General features: G+C 52.3%; 1 protein-coding gene across 1 annotated transcript; it reads left to right on the forward strand.

The window, feature by feature from the left end:
• The first annotated feature begins 9,013 nt into the window (after positions 1–9,013).
• On the forward strand, positions 9,014–23,240 carry STC1 (stanniocalcin 1). Its single transcript, XM_054175140.1, is given in 7 exon segments — positions 9,014–9,073; positions 9,075–9,198; positions 9,236–9,268; positions 9,361–9,561; positions 13,725–13,867; positions 16,028–16,239; positions 22,630–23,240. Coding segments are annotated over 7 exon segments (1,044 nt in total). The 3' UTR covers positions 22,901–23,240.

The following is a 23,240-nucleotide window of genomic DNA, read 5'->3' on the forward strand; positions in this document are numbered from 1 at the left end:
TGTTTAATTTTATGCTTTAATGAGAGATCCTCTTTCTGGTTAAGGCAAGCCTTTGCAAGAAGCTGGTTAGATATTTGCTAATGTCATCAGGCTCCAAAAGCAGGAGTGGGGGTTGGGGGGTTGGGGGGAGGAGGGAAGCACTTGCTGCATGTGCAGGCATGGAGGGGTCTGGGGGTGCCTCTGAGGTGAAGAGTGATGGGGTGGGAGTCATGTCTAAGTGGGGGAGCTCCTAAGTAAAGGTCTTACCCAGAGCCCCTTCAAATCCAGTAGGGGATCAGTTCTTCCAGAATGGTAGAATTGTTTGGGTTGGAAAAGCTCTCCAACATCAACCACCTGGGGCCATGGTTTGGGGCCATGGCCCCAGGTTTCTGGAACACCTCCAGGGATGGGGACTCCACCACCTCCCTGGACAGCCTGTGCCAATCCCTGGCCACTCCTGCAGCAAGGAAATTCTTCCTAATCTTCCACCCAAATGACCTCTGGTTCAGTTTGAGGCTGTTTCCTCTTCTCCTGTCACTTGTTACTAGGGAGAAGAGACCAACCCCAGCTCACCCCAACCTCCTTTCAAGGAGTTGTAGAGTCCAAGTCTCCACCTGTATCCTCCAAAATACACCAGCACAATGTGGGATCACCTGCTCACTGTCATGTCTCAGTGCAACTTCTTCACCTCCCTGGGCCATGTCCTGCTTCTTTAACTCCTCTTGGCTGGTGCCTTAGGACTGGGAGTGGGGCTGCACATCTACCTCTGAGTGGAAGGATTCAAGACCCTCTGTCTCTGTTTTTCAGGTACAAATCCAGGTGAGGGAATGGTTTGAAGCTGAGGGAGAGCAGGGTTAGGCTGGACCTCAGGAAGAAGTTCTTCAGTTAGAGGATAGTGAGACTCTTGAATAGGTTGCCCAGGGAGGCTGTGGATGCCTCCTGCCTGGAGTTATTCAAGGCCAGGTTGGACGAGGCCTTGAGCAGCCAAGTCTAGCTGAGACATGTCCCTGGCCATGGCAGGGTGGTTGGAACTGGATGATCTTTAAGGTCCCTTCCAACCTGAGCCATTCTGTGATGATTCCACGTTTGGTTAGGTGGAGTGAAGCTGTCAGCCTGCTACAGCAGTGCCTTTGAAGGACTCTTTCACCTTCCATATCTGCGTGTTTCCACTGCCTGGATGAGGCCAAGGTAGCAGGCACTGAGTGCTGAAAGTTCTTTCTGTGTCTGAGCTATGGGGATGCACATTTGGGTTTCATCCAAATCCCACTGAGAAGGCAGTCAGGGTCCAGAGCAGAGGATTAGGAGTAATCCTGGGTTATTAGCAGGAATCACTTTTCATCCTGCTTTGCATTTACAAGACACAAAACAGCTCCAGCAGAAAGATCCTGGAAGGCAGCATCCCTTTAATTAAAAAAACCCTATTAGATTGTGTGCTGTGAATAAGTCCTGTGGCACAGGACCTTCACCTTCCCTTCATCTCTCTTTCCAATTAACTCAAACACAGCAGAAGACAACAGCTGCAGAATCATTATGTTTGGAAAGGACCTTGAAGATCATCCAGTCCAACCATCAACACAACCCAAACATGGGCAACAAACCATGGCCCCAAGTGCCATGGCCACAGGTTTCCTGAACACTTCCAGGGGTGGGGACTCCACCATCTCCCTGGGCAGCCTGTGCCAATCCCTGACCACTCTGGTGGTCAGGCAGCAAAGAAATTGTTCCTAATATCCAACCTAAAATGCTGGGCATTGAACAATTTACTTTCAACTTAGGGTGATGGTTCCACAATTAAACCTATCCTGACTTCAGAAGAAGGACAAAGAGCTGCTGGGGTGAGGCCAGAGGAGGCCACAAAGATGATCCAAGGGCTGGAGCAGCTCTGCTGTGAGCACAGGCTGAGGGAGCTGGGGCTGTGCAGCATGGAGAAGAGAAGGCTCCAGGGGGACCTCAGAGCTGCCTGCCAGGACCTGAAGGGATCCTGCAGAGGAACTTTTCCTGAGGGTGCCTAGAGCCAGGCCAAGGGGGAATGGTTTGAAGCTGAGGCAGAGCAGGGTTAGAGTGGAGCTGAGGAAGAAGTTCTTCATTGTGAGGGTGGTGAGAGTCTGGCCCAGGCTGCCCAGGGAGGCTGTGGCTGCCTCCTGCCTGGGGGTGTTGGAGGCCAGGCTGGATGAGGCCTTGAGCAGCTGAGTGTAGTTGAGAGCTGTCCCTGCCCATGGTGGGGAGGTTGGAGCAGATGATCTCTGAGGTCCCTTCCAACCTGAGCCATTCCAGGATTCTTTACATCTAACACAGAGAGTTTAAATCCCTTTGTTTCAGCTGAAGATCCTGAGGAGGTTTCCTTTGTTGTTGTCCTCGCCAGGTTTATGGAGCGAAGGCCAAAACCTGGAGACAGATCCAAGTGGCTTTGTTGGGGCAGACACCCAGATACCTCCTAGGCTGAATCCTGCCCTTTGGAACAAGTTCTGACATCACTTTGCAGCGGGGCAGCCAGGGCTGCTCGTTTGGGGCTAAGCCAATTAAAAGGTTCTGCTTAGCCTCTCCCTTACTTTGCTTTCCTTACTGTCAAGTGCAATTGAAGCTCCTCCTGGTTTCTACCTCCACGAGGGAAGGATCTCATCCAGACAGCGTGTGGTGACGCATCAGGAGGCTGTGCAGAGGAAGGGCTGCTCTCCAAGCCGTGGGTATACTAATGTGCACCTGCTGAGGAGCTGGTCCGGCGGGATGTGTGCAGGCGGCTGGCGAGCGCTCAAGGCCTGCAGACAGCCCAGGTCTGCTCCCCAGGGCACAGGGAGTGTTCCCCGTGGGTTTCAATGTGCCTGAAAGTTGTGCTGAGGAGGAGGAGACTCGCAGGCCATGGGTCCTGATCACTGCAAACCAGCCCCATGCACACCATGCTGCTCTGTGGTGGCTCTGTCGCAGAACTGCGGGATCCCAGTGGGGGTGGGGGTGGGAAGGGAGCTCTGGAGCTCATCCAGCCCAAGCCCCCTGCTCCAGCAGGGCACCCACAGCAGCTTGCCCAGGAGCACAATGGCTGGAAACGCTCTCTACACCAGGAGACTCCACAACCCCTCTGGGCAGCCTGCTCCAGGCCTCCAGCACCCTCACAACAAACTACTTTCTCCTCCTCTTCAGGTGGAACCTCCTGGGTGCCACTTTGTGCCCATTTCCCCTTGGACTGTCCCTGGGCACCACTCAGCAGAGTCTGGCCCTGGCCGCTTGCCCCTCACAGCTCCTTCAGCTCTTGCTGAGCATTGCTCAGCTGCCCTCTGGGGCTGCTCTTCTGCAGGCTCTCAGCCCCAGGGCTCTCAGCCTTTGCACCTCACAGAGCTGCTCCAGGCCCCCTCAGTGTCTTCCCAGCTGCCCCTAGACTCTCTGCAGCAGTTCCCTGTCCTTCTGGAACTGGGGAGCCCAGAACTGGGACTCAACTTTCCATCCCTTTTGGGTGGTGACAGAGTTAAGTTCCCTCAGAGGATGCCAAGGGACCTGGCATTGTTCACCTTTAAGAAAAGGAGGCTGAGGGGAGACCTCATTGGTCTCTACAACTCCCTGACTGGAGGTTGGAGTGAGGTGGGGGTTGGTCTCTTCTCCCTAGTCTCAGGTGATAGAACAAGAGGAAATGTCCTGAAATTGTGCCAGGGGAGGGTTAGGTTGGAGATGAGGAAAAATGTCTTTTTCTGCAAGAGTGGCCAGGGACTGGCACAGGCTGCCCAGGGAGGTGGTAGAGTCCCCCTCCCTGAAGGTGTGGCCATGGCACTTGGGGCCATGGTTTGGTGGTGCGAGTTGAAGGTTGGACTGGATGTTCTTAGAGGGCTTTTCCAAGCTTGCTGATCCCGGGAGTCCCACGGCGCAGCCTGCGGAGCCGTCGGAAGGGGTGTGGTGGCTGCGTACGTGTGAGCCCGGGAGTCCGGCGCCGGGGGAGGTTGGGGTGGTGGCAGGAGCCGAGGCAGCGGAGCGTGGCTAAGTCCCGAGGTGATGCAGTTGCTCACGTCCGTCCCTCCCGAGCCGAGCGAAGCGAATGGAGGGGTCCCGGTGCTGGGGAGGGGGCTGCAAGGTGGACACAGATCGAGTTACACAATGGTGGGAGGGGGTCTCTGCCCTCCCAGCAGCTTCCAGCCAGGGAGCAGCTGAGCACAAGGCGAGTGGGGGATCGACTTCAGGTTCCTTCACTTTTCTGTTTCCTTCTTTCCTTTTCTCCCATTTTTTTATTTTCTCTCTTATTTTCTTTATTCTTTTTCTTTTTTTCCCCCTTTTTCTTCTCTTTTTCTTTTTTCTTTTTTCTTTTTCTTTTTCTTTTTCTTTTTCTTTTTCTTTTTCTTTTTCTTTTTCTTTTTCTTTTTCTTTTTCTTTTTCTTTTTCTTTTTCTTTTTTTCTTTTTTTTCTTTTCTTTCTTATTTTTTTTTTAATTTTTTTCTTTCTTTTCTTCCTCTTATCATTTTCCTTCCTTTTTTATTTCCTGCCTGTTTTCCTCTTTCTTTTTCCTCTTTGCATCCTTTCCTTTCCCTTCTCTTTCCCCTCTTTTCATTTCCTTTCCCTCCTTTCCTCTCCCTCTTTTTCCTTCCCTTTCCTTTCCTTTCTTTCTCTCTTCTCCTTTCATTTCCCTCTTTTCTTCTCTTATTTCTTACTGAGGTTGGACAGGAGCTCCACAGCCTGGGGTCAGACCAGCAGTGGTGGCAATTCCAGGGGATCTTCTGGTGGAAGTGGAAAGAAGGGAAAGGTTCACTCAGAGCTCCCAGTGCTTTGCTTTTCTCTCTTCACAGGAGCCAAAGATTTCTCCTTCAAGGCTTTATCTGCAAGCTGCAAAAAAATGAATTCTTCCAGCAGGTGCTGCTGAGCCCTTAGTACCAAACAGAACTTCTTCTGGTGTTTATTTTGGGGTTTTTCTTCTCTTCTGGTGAGATCTTTAGGGTTTAGCTAGGGAAAACCTTATCCCATAACAAATACTCTCCTTGTGTCCCTAAACCTTCTAGCCACAGTCTCATAGGCAGGCCCCTGGCATGGGCAAACCATCAACCTCCTGCCCTGCCTGTTTCTTTTTCCCTTGAAAAGCTGAAGTGGAAGGGAGCAGCCAATCTCCTCTGCCACCACACAGTGAGGGCAGAGTGGAACCTCCAGTGGGATTTTGCAGTTCTCTTTGCCTTCAGGATGCAAACTGAGCCCTGTAGATGTTCTCTGGTAGCAAAAGGACTCAGGTGGTTCTTGCAGAAGTTTGCTTGTCCAAGTCTCCTGCCAGATCTGACAAACTCAGTAGGAGTCCTTCCCTCCTGGGTTAATTTTCCCACTTTCTGAAAGGACTAATAAAGGTGCTGCCTTTAACAGTGTTTTTTTGGAGTCTCAGTCAGGTTTTTCTGATGTAATAATGTTTGGATATGTCCTGATCCAACACATCTCGCTGCATTGCAGTGTCCCTTCCCATTCCCAAACTGAGCCCCAGTTTACAGTCGAGCTCTGGAAGGTGGTGGAGTCAGCATCATAGAATGGTTTAGGTTGAAAGAGACCTCAGAGATCATCTACTCCAACCTCTCTGCCATGGGCAGGGACACCTCTCAACTAGACTTGGTTGCTCAAGCTCCCATCCAAAGTGGCCTTGAACACCCACAGGGAAGGGACATGCAAAACCAGGCTGGGCAGCCTGTTCCAGAGCCTCACCACCTTCACAATGAAGAACTTCTTCCTCAGCTCCACTCTAACCCTGCTCTCCCTCAGCTTCAAACCATTCCCCTTTGGCCTGTCTGTAGACACCCTTAGGTGAAGCCTCTCTGCAGCCTTCCTGGAGGATCTCTTCAGCTATTGGAAGGCAGCTTTAAGATCCCCCTGGCGTCTTCTCCAGACTGAACACCCCCAGTTCCCTCAGCCTGTGCTCAGAGCAGAGCTGCTGCAGCCCTTGGGTCATCTTTGTGGCCTTCTCTGATCTTGCTCCAGCAGCTCTGTGTCCTTCTCCTGCTGGGGACCCCAGAACTGGAGGCAGGACTGGAGGTGAGGCCTCAGCAGAGCAGAGTGAAAATCTGCTGGAGGAGTTTTACCATCCAAAGGAACTTCTAGCTGGTAATTTTTCCTCGCACTTGGCCTGAAATCAGCCTGCAGACGTGCTCAGAGGGCCAGGACAACCTGGTTTGTTTTGCAGGCTGCTTTGCAGTTGGGATTGAACCATTAATATTGTTGTTGGTTTGGGTTTTTTTTTTTTTTATTTAAAAAAGACAAATAGGAAAGTTCACCTTGGGGGGGTGAAGGGGTGGAGGAACCCAGCTTGGAGTCTGCAAGTCAGTTTTGTGGCAAATGCAATGCTTCCACTCCAAATAGGACTTAGATCGCTGAGTGATTCATCTCCCATTGAAGTCCAAGCCAGAGTTGCTTTTGATTTAATCAGAATCAAACCCTATGGGATTATTCTCACTTGCAAACTGGACTGGTCCTCTTAAGTAGAGAAAACCACAGTGCTTGTGCTGGGCCTGCTGCTTTTGGGCTTTTTTGCCTTTTTTTCTCTTTTTTGTTTGTTTTGTTTGTCTATTTAATGAACTTGGCTCAGTGTCCCCAAACTGAGCTGAAACTCGAAACCCTCCTGTTGCAGGGCTTTTGGACTGCTCTTGGAACATCTGGAGAAGAGGAGGCTCAGGGGAGACCTTATTGCTCTCTACAACTACCTGAAGGGATGTTGGAGCCAGGTGGGGGTTGGGCTCTTTTCCCTGGCCCCCAGGCACCAGAACAAGAGGACACAGTCTCAGGCTGTGCCAAGAGAAGTTCAGGCTGGGGGTGAGGAGAAAGTTCTTCCCAGAAAGTGGAATTGGCCACTGGGATGTGCTGCCCAGGGAGGTGGTGGAGTCCCCATCCCTGGAGGTGTTCGAAAAGGCTTGGATGTGGCACTTGGAGCCATGGTTTAGTTGTCAGGAGGTGTTAGGGGATAGGTAATAGGTTGGACTTGATGATCTCTGAGGTCTTTTCCAACTTGGTTGATTCTATGATTCTATGACTTGGCACAGCTGTTCTTTTGACCCCAAAGCAGGAGTACAACCTTGCTCCTGTTCCTATTCCAGTTAAAGTTAGCACCAAATGAGTCAACCCCAATGGAGCTGTCAGCTCCTTCTGGGAAACAATCATAGAATCATAGAATTGTCAGGACTGGAAGGGACTTCAAGGATCATCCAGTTCCAAACCCCTGTCACTATGTGAGTGAGGAATCAGAGTGGTTCCTTTGGCACAGTCTGAGCTGTCAAACCTAGGCAGAAAAGGAGAAGAATGAGGTTAAAGCAGTGGGCAGTATCTCTGGAGCTCCACTGAGGAAGAGGCTACTTCTATTTGTCTTTGAATTGCTTCCTTATTGGCTTCTCAACTCGGCCACCCAGCAGCCTAAATGAATGCCCACAGGACAGGAGGTTGTTGCATGCCCACGTCACAGTGTCACAGAATGGTTGGGGTTGGAAGGGACCTCTGGAGACCATCCAGTCCAACCCCCCTGCCAGAGCAGGAGCACCCAGGACAGGTCACACAGGAACACACCCAGATGGATCTTGAAGGTCTCCAGAGAAGGAGACTCCACAACCTCTCTGGGCAGCCTGTTCCAGGGCTCCAGCACCTTCACAGTAAAGAATTTTCTCCTCCTGTTGAGGTGGAACTTCCTGGGTTCCACTTCGTGCCCCCTACTCCTCATCCTATCCCTGGGCACCACCAAAAAGAGCCTGGCCCCTCCATCTTGGCACCCACCCCTCAGCTATTCATGGACATTAAGAAGTTCCCCTCTGATCCTTCTCCTCTCCAGAGTTTGTCCATCCCAGCAGAACTTCTGCAGCATGGATGGATCTCTGAACCCGCTCCAGCTGCTTTTCCTTGCCTGGCACCACGGAAGAGAATCTTTTTCCTTGGACAGAAAAGATGGTGAGGCTTGCCTGAGTGAGAGCCAGCCAAGCTTAGGCTCCAGAAGGAGCTATCTTGTCTCCCATCAGCAATACCTGATAGCTAAAGCTTTTGACTTATCCTAAGCTGCAGGAACTTGTAACTTTTTTGGGTGGTTTCCCCCCCCCTTTATCTCTAAATCTCCTTTCTCCCTGCACCTTCCTGACTTCCTTTCAGCTCTAAGGGCTTAGTACTCCTGCTTTCATTTTTTTTTTCCCCTGACTTTCATCCCTCAAACACTCAGAGCCTTTAAATTGTCTCTGGTCTACAGGATAATCAGTTCTCCAGCCTGTTAATCCTCATTATCTGCCTATTAAAATGAAGATTAAATCAAGCATTAGGCTGCCTCCTCCCGTTATGAAATCTGAAATTAAAAAAGCCCAGGATGGAGCTGGGGGGAGGTAGGGGAGGGGGAGAGGGGGAAGGAGGGGAAGGAAACCACCAAACACCTACAAAGAACAATGATTTCTTGAGCAGTAAAAAGCAAGACCGGGAGGGAATAATTGGAGGGATGAAGAGTGTGGCTTGCCGAAGGTGAGGGGTAGGTGAGGAAGGCAGAGGGTGAGGAGCTGGGGTTTGGGCAGCGAGTGGGCGATTTGCATCTGCCTACGTGAGGTGCGGGGTGTTGGCACTCGCGCTTGGCAGGCACCGCCGCGATGCCTCCTGCCTGCACGCACACAGGTACGAGCCCACAGCTGCTTTTTTTGGGGGGGTGGGAGGGGTGCTGCTGGGTCCCTGACCCCCTTTCCTCTCCTGCCAGCCTCTGCAGCCATGCCCCTTCCCCTTCTTTCCCAGCTGCCGTGACCCCGGGCCAACTGCTGAACGGATGGGAAAATATCGGTCCTGAAAGGGCAGGTGGTTGGTTGGGTTTTGTTGTTGGGGTTTTTTTTTTTGGGGTGGGGGAAGACTGAGGGCTGCCTCGTCATTTCCTTGAGCTCAACCATCTGTAGGAAGTCGTTAGTCCGTCCGTCCGTCCTTTTCACCCCCGCCCCCCCCCCATCTCCAACCCCCCCGCAGCCCCCCCGCCTCTCCAAAGATTAACTTCGGGGTTTATTGGGTTTTTTTGGCAGGTACTTTTAATTGGCTGGGGGGAGAAAAATAAATAAATATATTCTTCCTGTGAAGTTGCAGTTTTTCTGGGGCTTGAATGAGTCCAGTCTGCCATTGGCTCTGCCCAGTGTCTCCCGATTGGCTCGGCAGCCCGCGGGGGGACCGATAAGGGCGGCTATAAAAGCCCTGGGAGCTGCTCCTGGTCCCCCAGCCAGCAAGAGCCAGAGGGGCCAGGCAAAGCCCGGCTGCCACATCCATCCCCCCCCTCTACCACCACCAGCAGCGGCAGAATCCTTTTTGCTCTCTCTCCCCGGGAGAGCGTATCCAGATCCACATCTTTGCTCAAGCCGAAGTGGAAGAGGAGAGAGAGAGAGAGAGGAAAGAGAGAGACACATACACCCAAAAAACCCCAACCAACCAAAAACAAACAAACAAAAAAAAAAGACCAAAAAAAATCCAACCCCATCCAAAAAAAAAATAATCCCACCCCCAAAAAACCCCCACACTTAGCGGAAACTTGTCAGAGAATGCTCCTAAGGTCTGGTTTGCTGCTGCTGCTGGTGATCAGTGCATCCGCATCCTATGAAGCTGAACAGAATGACTCTGTGAGCCCCAGGAAACCCAGGGTGCCAGCCCAGAACTCAGGTAACAGCCAGCAAGGAGGGCTTCGAGCTGAGCCCTGATGTGTTCAACTGTTTCAGATATCTGCTGCTTTCGCCTTGCTCTCTGCCTTTTTTTTTTGTTTGGTTGGTTGGTTTTTGGTGGTTGTTGTTGTTCTCTTTTTTCCTTTCCTTTCTTTTTTCCTTTCCTCTCTTTCTTTTCCCCTTCTTCCTCTTTTCCTTTCTCTTTCATTTTTCTCTTCTCCTTCCTTTTATCCCTTCTCCTTCTTTTCCCCGTTCTCCTTCTTTTTCCCCTTCTCCTTCTTTTTCCCCTTCTTCTTTTTCCCCTTCTTCTTTTTTCCCTCCTTCCTTTTTCCCCTTCTCCTTCCTTTTTCCCCTTCTTCTTCCTTTTTCCCCTTCTTCTTCCTTTTTCCCCTTCTTCTTCCTTTTTCCCCTTCTCCTTCCTTTTCCCCCTTCTCCTTCCTTCTTTCCCTTCTCCTTCCTTTTCCCCCTTCTCCTTCCTTTTCCCCCTTCTCCTTCCTTCTTTCCCTTCTCCTTTCTTCTTTCCCTTCTCCTTTCTTCTTTCCCTTCTCCTTTCTTCTTTCCCTTCTCCTTTCTTCTTTCCCTTCTCCTTTCTTCTTTCCCTTCTCCTTTCTTCTTTCCCTTCTCCTTTCTTATTTCCCTTCTCCTTTCTTCTTTCCCTTCTCCTTTCTTCTTTCCCTTCTCCTTTCTTTCTTTCCCTTCTCCTTTCTTTCTTTCCCTTCTCCTTTCTTTCTTTCCCTTCTCCTTTCTTTCTTTCCCTTCTCCTTTCTTTCTTTCCCTTCTCCTTTCTTTCTTTCCCTTCTCTTTTCTTTCTTTCCCTTCTCTTTTCTTTCTTTCCCTTCTCCTTTCTTCTTTCCCTTCTCCTTTCTTTCTTTCCCTTCTCCTTTCTTTCTTTCCCTTCTCCTTTCTTTCTTTCCCTTCTCCTTTCTTTCTTTCCCTTCTCCTTTCTTTCTTTCCCTTCTCCTTTCTTTCTTTCCCTTCTCCTTTCTTTCTTTCCCTTCTCCTTTCTTTCTTTCCCTTCTCCTTTCTTTCTTTCCCTTCTCCTTTCTTTCTTTCCCTTCTCCTTTCTTTCTTTCCCTTCTCCTTTCTTTCTTTCCCTTCTCCTTTCTTTCTTTCCCTTCTCCTTTCTTTCTTTCCCTTCTCTTTTCTTTCTTTCCCTTCTCTTTTCTTTCTTTCCCTTCTCTTTTCTTTCTTTCCCTTCTCTTTTCTTTCTTTCCCTTCTCCTTTTTCCCCCTCTCCTTCCTTTTTCCCCCTCTCCTTCCTTTTTCCCCCTCTCCTTCCTTTTTCCCCCTCTGCTTCCTTTTTCCCCCTCTCCTTCCTTTTTTCCCCCTCTCCTTTTTTCCCCCTCTCCTTCCTTTTTCCCCCCCTCCTTTCTTTTTTATTCTTTCTTTTTTCTTTTCCTTTCTTTTTTTTTCCTTCTTTATTTTTTTTTCTTCTCCTTTCTTGTTTTCTCTTTCTCCATTCACTTTTCCCCTTTCTCCTTTCTTTCTTTTCTTTTTTTTCCTTCCCCCCACCCCCTTTCCCCCCCCCCCCCCCCCTTCCCTAGGTGATCCTGCTTTGGCACGGGGGTTGGACCAGATGATCCCTAGATGTCCCTTCCAACTATTAACATGCTAAGATTCTATGAAATTGGTTTTCTTCCTTCTTTTTCTCCCCCCCTTCTTTTTCTCCCCCCTTCTTTTTTTCCCCCTGTCTTTTCTTCCTTTCTCCTCTTCTATTTATTATTATTATTATTATTATTATTATTATTACTATTATTATTGCTATTATTACTATTACTATTATTATTACGATTATTATTAACTGAATGCCTGTTAGGAAGGAATATTAACTGAAGGCTCTGATGCAGGTGGATATTGATGCATAGCTGGAGAAGCTATCTCCTGGGTTCAGGAGCTGGGTCAGGGAACCGGTGTGTGTTCTGCTTGCAGGATGCAATTCATCCTCTCTCCTCCTCCCCCATCTACTAAATGAGTTCCATGTATTCTTCCCCCCCTCCTTGCTCGCATGTATCTTTCTCTCTTCTCCAATTGCAGGCAGACTTCGGTGTTAAATTCCTGGCTTTTTAGGAAGTTGATAAAATCCATGGAAATTCGACTGAAGCATTGTTCTGCCAAACATCTGTCTGCTCAGAGGGAGCAGGGGGGGAGGAGGGAGGAAGAGGGAGAGCTCTGCCACTCTGAAGAATGCAGTAACCTAGAAACTGGCCACTGCTAGCATTTATTTGCAGCCCCTGATTGCTATCAGTGGGATGCTTCCCAGAGTGTGACATTTAGCAAAGTTGCTTTTGACAATGGCCACGAAAATCGCTGGCAAGTCAGCTCTGGATGCCTCTACTTTGTGCACTGGAGATGCTGAGATAAGTTGGACACATTGTCTTGAACAATGGCAATCCAAAAATCTGTCTTCTCCACCTCCCCCCCCCCCGCTCCCCCCGCCGCACTGAAAAAGATATTAAGTCTCTAATTTGGAGCTCATTAGCAGATGTCTTATTTTAGATCCGCGAGGCTCTGCAGCATTATCCTAGGGTGTTTGCTCAATTTCCTTTTGTATTTGGTTGCTATAGAAACATAGGGGCTCCCTGTTGCACCCTGCCTAAAACAATGAAAGCTTCACGCATCCTGAGGCTGCCCAAAGCTAAGCAAAGTTAGCCTCGGAACCTGTGGCAGCAGAATGCTGGCAGTGAGGTGGTGTAGCAGCCCAGGTGCCGAGCTGGGAAGGGGGTGACCTTCCCAGAGGTGTCTCCCTTTGGGGCACTCAAGCGGCAGCAGAGGAGCAGGAGGGGTTAACGGCGTGCGTGGAGGGGGTGAGGGCTGTGTGGCGATTTTGCTAAACACCTTTGTCATTTCTTCTCCACTTCTCTGTGAAGCCCCTGGTGATGGAGCTGCAGCTTTGAGCCCCAAAAGCCCCCGGTGCTGGAGGTACAGCTTCAGGCTCCAAAACTTAGCTCTTGACAAGCTGCCTCCCACTGAAGGCAAACCCTCACTTTTCCCACACCTAGGATCTGGAGGGGTTTGCATTTCTTGCTGAAGAATGCCTGGTAACCTGACCTGCAGAAGTAATGAATATGCCTTGCACAGCCACTCAGGGGGACAGATGTTCAGCTTACCAAAAAAAAAAAAAGGAGAGAGGTTAATCCCTCCTAATTTCAGGGCAATCATGTGGCAATTCTGCTGATTCACTGCAAACAGGCAGCCCTGCCTGCACTCTCAAAGCTGGGATGAGATGGACACGCTCCTCTGCCGCCCTAACTGCTGCCTCGACCCTTTGCCTTCTCCCCAGGGCAGCTTCCTGACCTCAACTTTCTCTGCCCAAATGCCCCTTCTCCTTCTGGGCAGCCACGTGCCCTTGTGGCCAACAAGGCCAATGGGACCCGGGGGGGCATTCAGAGGAGTGTGGCTAGCGGATCCTGGGAGGTTCTCATCCCCCTTTACTCTGCCCTGGGGAGGCCACAGCAGGACTGTGGAGTCCAGTCTGGGCTCCCCAGGTGCAGAGGGACAGGGAACTGCTGGAGAGAGTCCAGGGCAGGCTGGCAAGATGCTGAGGGGCCTGGAGCAGCTCTGGGAGCAGCAAAGGCTGAGAGCCCTGGGGCTGAGAGCCTGCAGAAGAGCAGCCCCAGAGGGCAGCTGAGCAATGCTCAGCAAGAGCTGAAGGAGCTGTGGGGGGCAAGAGGCTGGGGCCAGACTCTGCTGAGTGGTGCCCAGGGACAGGCCAAGGGACAAGGGGCACAAACTGGCACCCAGGAGGTTCCACCTGAAGAGGAGGAGAAAGTTGTTTGTTGTGAGGGTGCTGGAGGCCTGGAGCAGGCTGCCCAGAGAGGTTGTGGAGTCTCCTTGTGTGGAGAGCTTCCAGCCCCCCCTGGGCATTGTGATCCTGGGCAAGCTGCTGGAGCAGGGAGGGTTGGACTGGATGAGCTCCAGAGCTCCCTTCCCACCCCCACCATGCATGCTTTGAGGGATTCTGTGAAGCAGGTGCAGCTTCTGCTGCTGGATTTGCTGAGGACCTCTTTGGCCTTTCTCCCTCACCTCTCCCTCCAGTCCCAAGAAGCACCAAGGCTGCTGCTGGGTCTGCAGCTGAACGAGAGGGGACCCTGGGGAAGGTCTTTGCAGCGTGGGGCAGGGGGCAGCTGTGCCTTCGCTAAGGTGGTGCCTGTGGCTCTCTCTGCAGCAGAGGTGGTTCGCTGCCTGAACAGTGCCCTCCAGGTGGGCTGCGGAGCCTTTGCCTGCCTGGAGAACTCCACCTGTGACACGGATGGGATGTATGACATCTGCAAGTCCTTCCTCTACAGTGCTGCTAAATTTGACACTCAGGTACAGTACAGAGCCAACAGGAATAAAAACATAAACCTCCCCCTTGGACCTCCCTTTTCAACAAAGAGCTTTTCCCAGTCATAGAACCACAGAATTGTCAGGCTTGGAAGGGAGTTCAAGTCTCATCCAGTTCCAAGCCCACTGCCATGGGCAGGGACACCTCACACCACAGCAGGTTGCTCACAGCCACATCCAGCCTGGCCTTCAAAGCCTCCAGTGATGAGGCTTCCACCACCTCCCTGGGCAACCTCTTCCAGGGTCTCACCACCCCCATGGTGAAAACCCTCTTCCTAATATCCCACCTGAATCTACCCATTCCTTTTTTTTCCCATCCCCCCCAGTCCTATCACCCTCTGACACCCTAAACAGTCCCTCCCCAGCTTTCTTGCAGCCCCCTTCAGACACTGGATGGCCACAAGAAGGTCTCCTCGGACCCTTCTCTTCTGCAGACTGAACAGCTCCAACTCCCTCAGTCTGTCCTCATGGCAGAGCAGCTCCAGCTCTCTGCTCATCCTCATTGCCCTTCTCAATCCTGCAGCCCCGTGTCCAGATGCTTTATTGAACAGATGCCTTCCTTTCTCTGGCCTACAAAAAAAGCTGGGGAGGGACTTTTTGGCCTGTCAGGTAGTGATAAGACTGGGGGGAATGAGGGTGGTGAGAGCCTGGCACAGGTTGCCCAGGGAAGTGGTGGAAGCCTCATCCCTGGAGGTTTTGAAGGCCAGGCTGGATGTGGCTGTGAGCAACCTGCTCTGGTGTGAAGTGTCCCTGCCCATCCCAGGGAGGTTGGAACTGGATGATCCTTGAGGTCCCTTCCAACCCTGACAGTTCTGTGATTCTATGATTCTCTGGGACCTGTGCAGGATTAACCCTTCCTTTCTTGCAGCCCTTTGCTGCTCCTCTGAACCCTGGGGTTGGCTCTCAGTGCATCCTTCAGGGCTGTTTCCCACCCTACATTTTCCATGTGCTGTGTGCAGTGTGTGAGGACTTGGCAAGGAGAGTTCCATGGGGTGGAGAGAGAGCTGGGCTTCCTCTTCAGGAGGAAATCGAAACCTCCTTCGAACAAAGTAAAGCTTCTGACTGTGTGACCTGGCACAGGGCTGGGATTTGGCTTGGAAGTCTCAGTCCTGGGAATTCAGAGCCAGATCAAGCTTCTCTGGAGCTGCAGCCACTCACAACAAAACAAAGCAGAGAATCAGAGAATTGTTTGGGTTGGCAAAGGCCTCTAAGATGTCCAACCATCAACCTAAGGCCACCACAGCCACTGAAAGGGAATAGCAGTAGCAGTAGTTAGGTCTGTACTTGCACCAGGGCTGATGGATAGCAGCCAGCCACAGCCAGGGGTCATAAAATAGAATCATTTTGGTTAGAAAAGCTCTTCAAGAGCATTGACTCCAAGCATTCTCTACCTCTACCAAGGCTGGGGCTAAACCATGGCCCTCAGCATCACATCTCTGAGGCTATGAAACACCTCCAGATGTTTCATTCAACTACCTCCCTGGGCAGCCTGTTCCAGTGTTTGAGAAGCCTTTCAGTGAAGAAGTTTCTTCTAATGTCCAACCAAAACCTCCCCTGGTGTAACCTGAAGCCATTGCCTCTTGTTCTTAGGGAGAAGAGTCCAACCCCCACCCAGCTCCAACCTCCTCTCAGGGAGTTATAGAATCATAGATTTGTCAGGGTTGGAAGGGAGCTCAAGGATCAGCCAGTTCCAACCCCCCTGCCCTGGCCAGGGACACCTCACACTGCAGCAGGTTGCTCACAGCCACCTCCAGCCTGGCTGCAAACACCTCCAGGCAGGAGGCTTCCACCACCTCCCTGGGCAGCCTGTGCCAGGCTCTCACCACCCTCCTGGGGAAAAACTTCTTCCTAACATCCAATCTGAATCTCCCCATTTCTAGTTTTGCTCCATCCCCCCCAGTCCTATCACTCCCTGACACCCTCAAAAATCCCTCCCCAGCTTTCCTGTAGCCCCCTGCAGATGCTGGAAGGCCACAATTAGGTCTCCTCAGAGCCTTATCCTCTCCAGCCTGAACAGCCCCAACACTCTCTGTCTCAGAGTTGAAGAGACCCAGAAGAGTGTCCCCTCCCTCACCACAGCCCTTCCTATGGAATGTGTGGCACTTCAAGGTTGTTTGTGGCTTTTTCTCCCCCTTCTCTGTGCAGGGAAAAGCTTTTGTGAAAGAAAGCTTGAAATGCATTGCAAACGGGGTCACGTCCAAGGTGTTCCTGGCCATCAGGAGGTGCTCCACGTTCCAAAGAATGATCTCTGAAGTGCAGGAGGAGTGCTACAGCAAGCTGGATATGTGTGGCATTGCCAAACGCAACCCTGAAGCCATCACAGAGGTCGTTCAGCTTCCAAATCAGTTCTCCAACCGGTATGTGAGGGCTTTGCTCAGCTGGGATGCCCAGGGAAAGAAATGAGGGGAAGCAAGCTGACTAACAGCTAAGTATTCACAGGATCACAGGATGTTAGGGGTTGAATGGGACCTCTAGAGATCATCAAGCCCAACCCCTCTGCCAGAGCAGGAGCAGAGAATCCATCATGGGGCACACAGGAACACATCCAGATGGTCTGGAAAGGCTCCAGAGAAGGAGACTCCACAACCTCTCTGGGCAGCCTGTTCCAGGCCTCTGGGAGCCTCCCAGTGCAGAAGTTCCTCCTCATGCTGAGCTGCAACCTCCTGTGCTGCACTTTCCATCCCTTGCCCCTTGGCCTGTCCCAGGGTGCAGCTGAGCAGAGCCTGTCCCCTCCCTCCTGCCCCCCAGCCCTCAGCTCTTGAGAGCCATTGAGCAGATCCCTCTCAGCCTTCTCCTCTCCACACTCAGCACCCCCAGGGCTCTCAGCCTCTCCTCCCCAGGCAGTGCTGCAGTCCCTTCAGCATCCTTGGAGCCCTCCCTTGGCCTCTCTCCAGCAGCTCCCTGTCCCTCCTCAACTGGGGAGCCCAGAGCTGGATGCAATGTTCCAGGTGTGGCCTCAGCAGGGCCTCTTCAGCCTCATCTCTGAGGTCCCCCTGGAGTCTTCTCCAGGCTGAACACCCCCAGCTCCCTCAGCCTGTGCTCCCAGCAGAGCTGCTCCAGCCCTTGGAGCATCTTTGTGGCCTCCTCTGGCCTCACTCCAGCAGCTCTGTGTCCTTCTTATGCTGGGGACAGCAGAGCTGGAGGCAGGATTGGAGGTGAGGTCCGAGCAGAGCAGAGCCCAGGGGCAGAATCCCCTCTCCTGCCCTGCTGCCTGCTCTGCTCTGGCTGCAGCCCAGCACACAGCTGCCTTTGGGCTGCAGGAGGCACTGCTGGCTCCTGGGGAACTTCTCATCCACTTCTTCACACTTCAGACATTGCAGTCCCAGGATTTTTTGGCACCTGGCACTGAGGTCCTACCCTCTGAGTTACCATGACAAGGTGAAGAGCTAGGGAAGCTCAGAGGGAAGCAGGGGAAATGCTGCTCTCTAACCTTCTTCTGCCATGATCCAGTAGTTCACACTTCCAGGGGTAGTCTGCTGTTCGTCATGTTCTCTTTTAGGGTTACCTTCACCCCTGTTCCTTCTTGATAGCAAAGGCTGCCTGCAGAGATGGGCACCACGCTGCTCCCTGGCACCTTTATCTGAGCACAGGACTGCCCTGTCCCCATCCTTCAAGGACAAGGCACAGAGAGAGGCTTCAGGGAGCTACTGCAGCCTGCAAGGGCAGGGATTGCTTCCTCTAAATCCTGGAACAATCAGTGCTGAGTCTTGTGATGGGGATCAAAGGGATCTTTTTGAACAGTTGGAGTAAATATGCTCTAGAATTGGAGCGCAATCAGACCCAGCTGCAGTTTCAGAGGGTGGCTGGCTGGGGAGGATGCTACAACCCCTCTGGAGTGGCTACTTGACTGGATCTAGGAGCACCTGAAGCCCCCAGACCTAGCCCAGGACAGGTATGCAGGTGGCAGATGCATGTCACAGCTCTGAGCAGCATCAATTTGTGACAGGAAACTGTGTTGGAGATCTTACATCCAGAAAAATTACACTTGTGGGAAGGTGACAGCAACACTTTTGTGCCTCTGCCCTCTTGCCCCAAGCAAATCTGGAAGAGGTTTGCTTCAGCATTCCCCCAGGGGCTGGGGTAGGGAGCAGAGAGCACCACAGCATTTGTATTCTGCAGGCTGAGACAGCAGTTCAGGTCAATACAGAATCCCAGCAGAACCCCAGTATGGTAGGGGTTGGAAGGGGGCTCTGGAGCTCATCCAGCCCAAGCCTCCTGCTCCAGCAGGGCACCCCCAGCAGCTTGCCCAGCAGCACAATGCCCAGGGTGGGTTGGAAGCTCTCCACACAAGGAGACTCCACAACCTCTCTGGGCAGCCTGCTCCAGGCCTCCAGCACCCTCACAACAAACAGCTTTCTCCTCATGGTCAGATGGAACCTCCTGGGTTCCAGTTTGTGCCCCTTGCCCCTTGGCCTGTCCCTGGGCACCACTCAGGAGAGTTTGGCCCCAGCCTCCTGCCCCCCCCAGCTCCTTTAGCTCTTGCTGAGCATTGCTCAGCTGCCCTCTGGGGCTGCTCTTCTGCAGGCTCTCAGCCCCAGGGCTCTCAGCCTTTGCTGCTCCCAGAGCTGCTCCAGGCCCCTCAGCATCTTCCCAGCCTCTTCTGAACTCTTTCCAGTAGCTCCCTGTCACTTTTGATCTGGGGAGCCCAGAACTGGAGCCAGGACTCCAGCTGTGGCCTCACCAGGACTGAGTAGAGGGGTAGGAGAACCTTTCTGTCCCTGCTGCCCACACCCTCCTTGACCATTTGCCCTCTTGGCCATGAGGCTGCTGGCTCATGGTGTGGGTGTGTGATGGATTGTGGAGTTACACAGCACATGGTGTGGCTGCAGGGACACTGGGGTGAGGAGGGGACACTGAGGTGAGGGAGGAAGCAGTGACAGCAGCAGCAGTGTGATAGACGTTGGGGACATTCCTCTCAGGAGGACCAAGCCTGAGCCAGAGCTGCTGTCTTCCTGGGGCAGAGGGAACTCCTCCCCCACGGCTCTGGCCCCTGTGAAGCCAGAGGATATTGTGAGCTGTTGAGTAACAAAAGCAGCAGGATTTCCCAGCTCATAGTTTACACTGAGGTCTCCTAAAGCATCCTGCTTTCCCAGCCCCTGTCCCAACATAGCCACAGAATAAGAATGTGCCACTTGGCCTGGGACACTGAAAGGAAGTAGTTAAAGGTCATAGCATCTTCCTGTGATTTAATCTCATGGCAGGAGCAGGAGGAGAGGAAAGCCTGAACTGCCTTTGCCTGCAGACCAGCTACTGAAAGGCTGTTTGATTGCAGCTCCAGCTATGGAAACCACCAAGCTGTGGTTGTGTGAGGGAGCTGTGGGCAGCAGCAGAAGACAGAAAGGATCTGCTACTCCCTTCACAGAATCACACAGGGGTTGGAAGGGACCTTTGGAGATCATCCAGTCCAACCCTCTTGCTAAAGCAGGTTGCACAGGAACGTGTCCAGGTGGCTTTGGAAGCTCTCCAGAGAAGGAGACTCCACAACCCCTCTGGGCAGCCTGCTCCAGGCCTCCAGAACCCTCACAGGAGAGAAGGTTTTCTTTATGGAGCCTCCTGGTTCCAGTTTGTGCCCATTTCCCCTTGGCCTGTCCCTGGGCACCACTCAGCAGAGTCTGACCCCAGCCTCCTGCCCCCCACAGCTCCTTTAGCTCTTGCTGAGCTCTGCTCAGCTGCCCTCTGGGGCTGCTCTTCTGCAGGCTCTCAGCCCCAGGGCTCTCAGCCTTTGCTGCTCCCAGAGCTGCTCCAGGCCCCTCAGCATCTGCTGGATGATTCCTGTGGTGGAAGCAGGACACATGGCTCAGGCAGATGTGTTCATCATCAACTACTGTGCACGCTCCAGACCTTAATATTAACACCAGCACCATGCTCCTCCCTGCCTGAGCCTGCTCCTTTTGTTCTTCAAGTGCAGCAGAAACTTTAACCTCACCTGACCTCTGGCTGCTCTAAAGGCCAGAGCTGAGAGTTAGGAAAGGAGCTTGAATGTGGACTCTCATTTCCCTCTTCCTTCCCCTCCTCCACCTGCAGCTTATTCCCATCTCTGCTCCTGTGGAAAAATGTCATGGTGACCTTAAAGGCTTAAAATAAGTTCCCCCATGTCCTCTCAGGCAGAAGTAGCCCAGCAAATGTCCAAGTGCTGCTCTCCCCCCAACATTCTCTCCCCCCAGCTTTCTCTCCCTAGGAAGGTGGTCTTTTGTACAGTGAGGTCTCACAGTCCTGATTTGCCCTCCCTACCCACACCAAGCAGGGCTGTGCTGCTTGTGTCCCAGCCCCCTGGATGACCCTCCCTTGGAGCACTCTTCTCTGCTTGGCTCAAGCAGCGCTGGGGAAACAGAGCAGCATCATTTCCTGGCTCCCTTCTGGAGCAAGGAACGTTCCTGAGGCTGCTGGAAGGTGCAAAGGCAGCAGCAGGCCCTGGAGGAGGCAGAAATGCAACAGAGAAGCATGAGGTCCTGCCTTGTGAGGTAGGGGTTAGGAGGTGACCTGCTGGGAAGTAGCTCCAAGGAGAAAAACTGAGAGTGCTGGGGGACAAGCTGCCAAGAAGGCCAAGGGGGTCCTGGGGTGCATGAAGAAGAGTGTGGGCAGCAGGGAGAGAAAGGTTCTCCCACCCCTCTACTCAGTCCGTGAGGCCACAGCTGGAGTCCTGGCTCCAGCTCTGGGCTCCCCAGATCAAAAGTGACAAGGAACTACTGGAAAGAGTTCAGAAGAGGCTGGGAAGATGCTGAGGAGGAGGTTCCATTTGACCATGAGGAGAAAGTAGTTTGGTGTGAGGGTGCTGGAGGCCTGGAGCAGGCTGCCCAGAGAGGTTGTGGAGTCTCCTTGTGTGGAGAGCTTCCAACCTGCCCTGGGCATTGTGCCCCTGGGCAAGCTGCTGTGGGTTCCCCTGCTTTGGCAGGGGAGGTTGGACTGGATGAGCTCCAGACCTCCCTTCCACCCCCACCATGCTGGGATTCTGGATTTCTGTGGCTCAATGCATGGTCAACTTTTTGGAACTGAAGATCTGGCCCCAGGGAATACCTGCATCTGTCAGGCTCTGACTTGGACTCAGCTCGCCTGGACTCTTGCTAAAGGCTCTGCGGGGAGAGCGATGGCAGGGGACAATGCCTCAGGGATGGATATGTTCATAGGAAGGGTTGCTGTGGCTCAGAGCAGTGGTCTGTTTGTCTGTCCTCCTGCCTGGTGATGGTTTGGCTCTGTAAGAAACAAGAGTGATTTTCTTCCTAAAGCTGCAGAAACTTGGCTTGTTTAGGAGAGACTAAAACACCTCCTTAAGCCTTCATTGTCTTAGCTCCTCGCTTCCTGATCTCCCAGGGTGACACCAAAATGCCATCTGCTTTACCTTTCTGAGCTGGAGCAGCTGCTTGGGTAGGACAACTGAAACAGAAGGTTGAAAGTTTCTGCTCCTCCTGGGTGTCACAGGCACAGCGTCTCCAGGGCCAGAGCATGCGGCAGGTGCAGCGAGAGGGTGTGTGTTGAGCCGCCTGGTCTAGGAGGAAACGTCCCTGCCCACGGCAGGGGGTTGGAACTAGATGATCTTTAAGGTGCCTTCCAACCCTTCCTTGCTGAAGGAAGAGGGCAGGTTTCCATGGAAAGTGCAGCTCATGGCTTTTTCCCTCACTGCTGTGCTTCTGGGGACCCCTGTTCAGGAAGTGTTTCTACTGAGCTCATTAAATTCTTGTTCTTCCAAAACTTCTTGCCCCAGATCACTCCCAACAGATGTGTTTGGAGCAGTCAGGCATTCTTCTTAGGCCTTTGGTTGAAAGCTCTGCTACCTGGAGTGACAGGATGAGAGGTGATGGCTTCAAACTGGAAGAAGCTGGATTTAGATTGGACGTGGGGAGGAAATTCTTCCCCATGAGGGTGGTGAGGCACTGGAACAGGTTGCCCATGGAAGTCATGGAGGCTTCAACCCTGGAAGTGTTCAAAACCAGGTTGGAAGGGGCCTTGAGCAACCTGGGCTAGTAGGAGGTGTCCCTGCCCATGGCAAGGCAGGTTGGAACTGGATGACCTTTAAGGTCCCTTCAAACCCAAAGGAGTCTTTGATTCTATGTTTGTGCACTGTCAGAAAACCAATCTCAAGCACACTGAAGAATTCTGATTCTCATCCTTTGGTTGCTGGGACTGGTCTGGCTTGAGCCCAGCTCCTGCTTTACTGGGAGATGGCTTGGCATAGAGCCATAGAATCATAGAATTGTCAGGGCTGGAAGGGACCTCAAGGATCAGCCAGTTCCAACCCCCTGCCATGGGCAGGGACACCTCACACCACAGCAGGTTGCTCACAGCCACATCCAGCCTGGCCTTAAAAACCTTCAGGGATGAGGCTTCCACCACCTCCCTGGGCAACCTCTTCCAGTGTCTCACCACCCCTATGGTGAAAACCTTCTTCCTAACATCCAATCTGAATCTCCTCACTTCTTGCTTTGCTCAATTTCCCCCTAGTTCTATCACTCCCTGACACCCTAAAAAGTCCCTCCCTAGCTTTCTTGTAGCCCACTGAAGATACTGGAAGGCCACAATGAGGTCTCCTTTCACTGAATTCACAGATTCACAGAATGGTTTAGGTTGGAAGGGACCTTAAAGATCTTCTAGCTCCAAGCCCTCTGCCTTCTCCTCTCCAGACTGAATGTCCCCAGCTCTCTCAGTCTCAGAGAGATGTAGATATTCCAGAAGGGTCTCCCTTCTCTCTCCACAGCCCTTCCTGTGGCATCTGTGGCACTTTAAGGTTCGGTTTTCTTCCTTCCCTCTTGCAGGTATTACAACAAGCTGGTGAGAAGCTTGCTGGAGTGTGATGAAGAGACAGTCAGCACCATCAAGGACAGCTTGATGGAGAAGATTGGCCCCAACATGGCCAGCCTCTTCCAGCTGCTGCAGGCAGATCACTGTGCCCAAGGCCACCCGAGGGCAGACTTCACCAGGAGACGCATCAGTGAGCCCCAGAAGCTAAAACTCTACTTCAGGAACCTCCGAGGTGAGGGCTCCCTCCCTCCCCACACCAAGCACAGCTCCGCCGAGAGCCCCTAAGGCCGCTGGGGGCTGGGGAAGGGGGTGGGGGGAAGGCACCCCGGGTGTGCAAAGGGATGCTCAGAGCACCTACCAAAGCTGAAGGCTCTCTAGAAGAGTGCTGCACCCAAACCACCTGTACTGTAGCTAGTTTTCATCAGGACTAGGGACTGGTCTTAAGAGTTTAGCCGTTGAATATTTTCTATCCCCTCTCCAACACCACTTTTGCATGGATCCCATTTGGGTGTCTCAGCTTTTCCAAACATCCTCCATCTCTTTTCCTCCCCACCAAGAGAACAAAACAAAGCAGAACCAAAAACAGCCAAAAAAAGAGAGATAAAACAACACACACACACACCCT

This window comes from Dryobates pubescens, chromosome 31, assembly GCF_014839835.1.
Source record: "Dryobates pubescens isolate bDryPub1 chromosome 31, bDryPub1.pri, whole genome shotgun sequence".
Lineage (NCBI taxonomy): Eukaryota > Metazoa > Chordata > Aves > Piciformes > Picidae > Dryobates > Dryobates pubescens.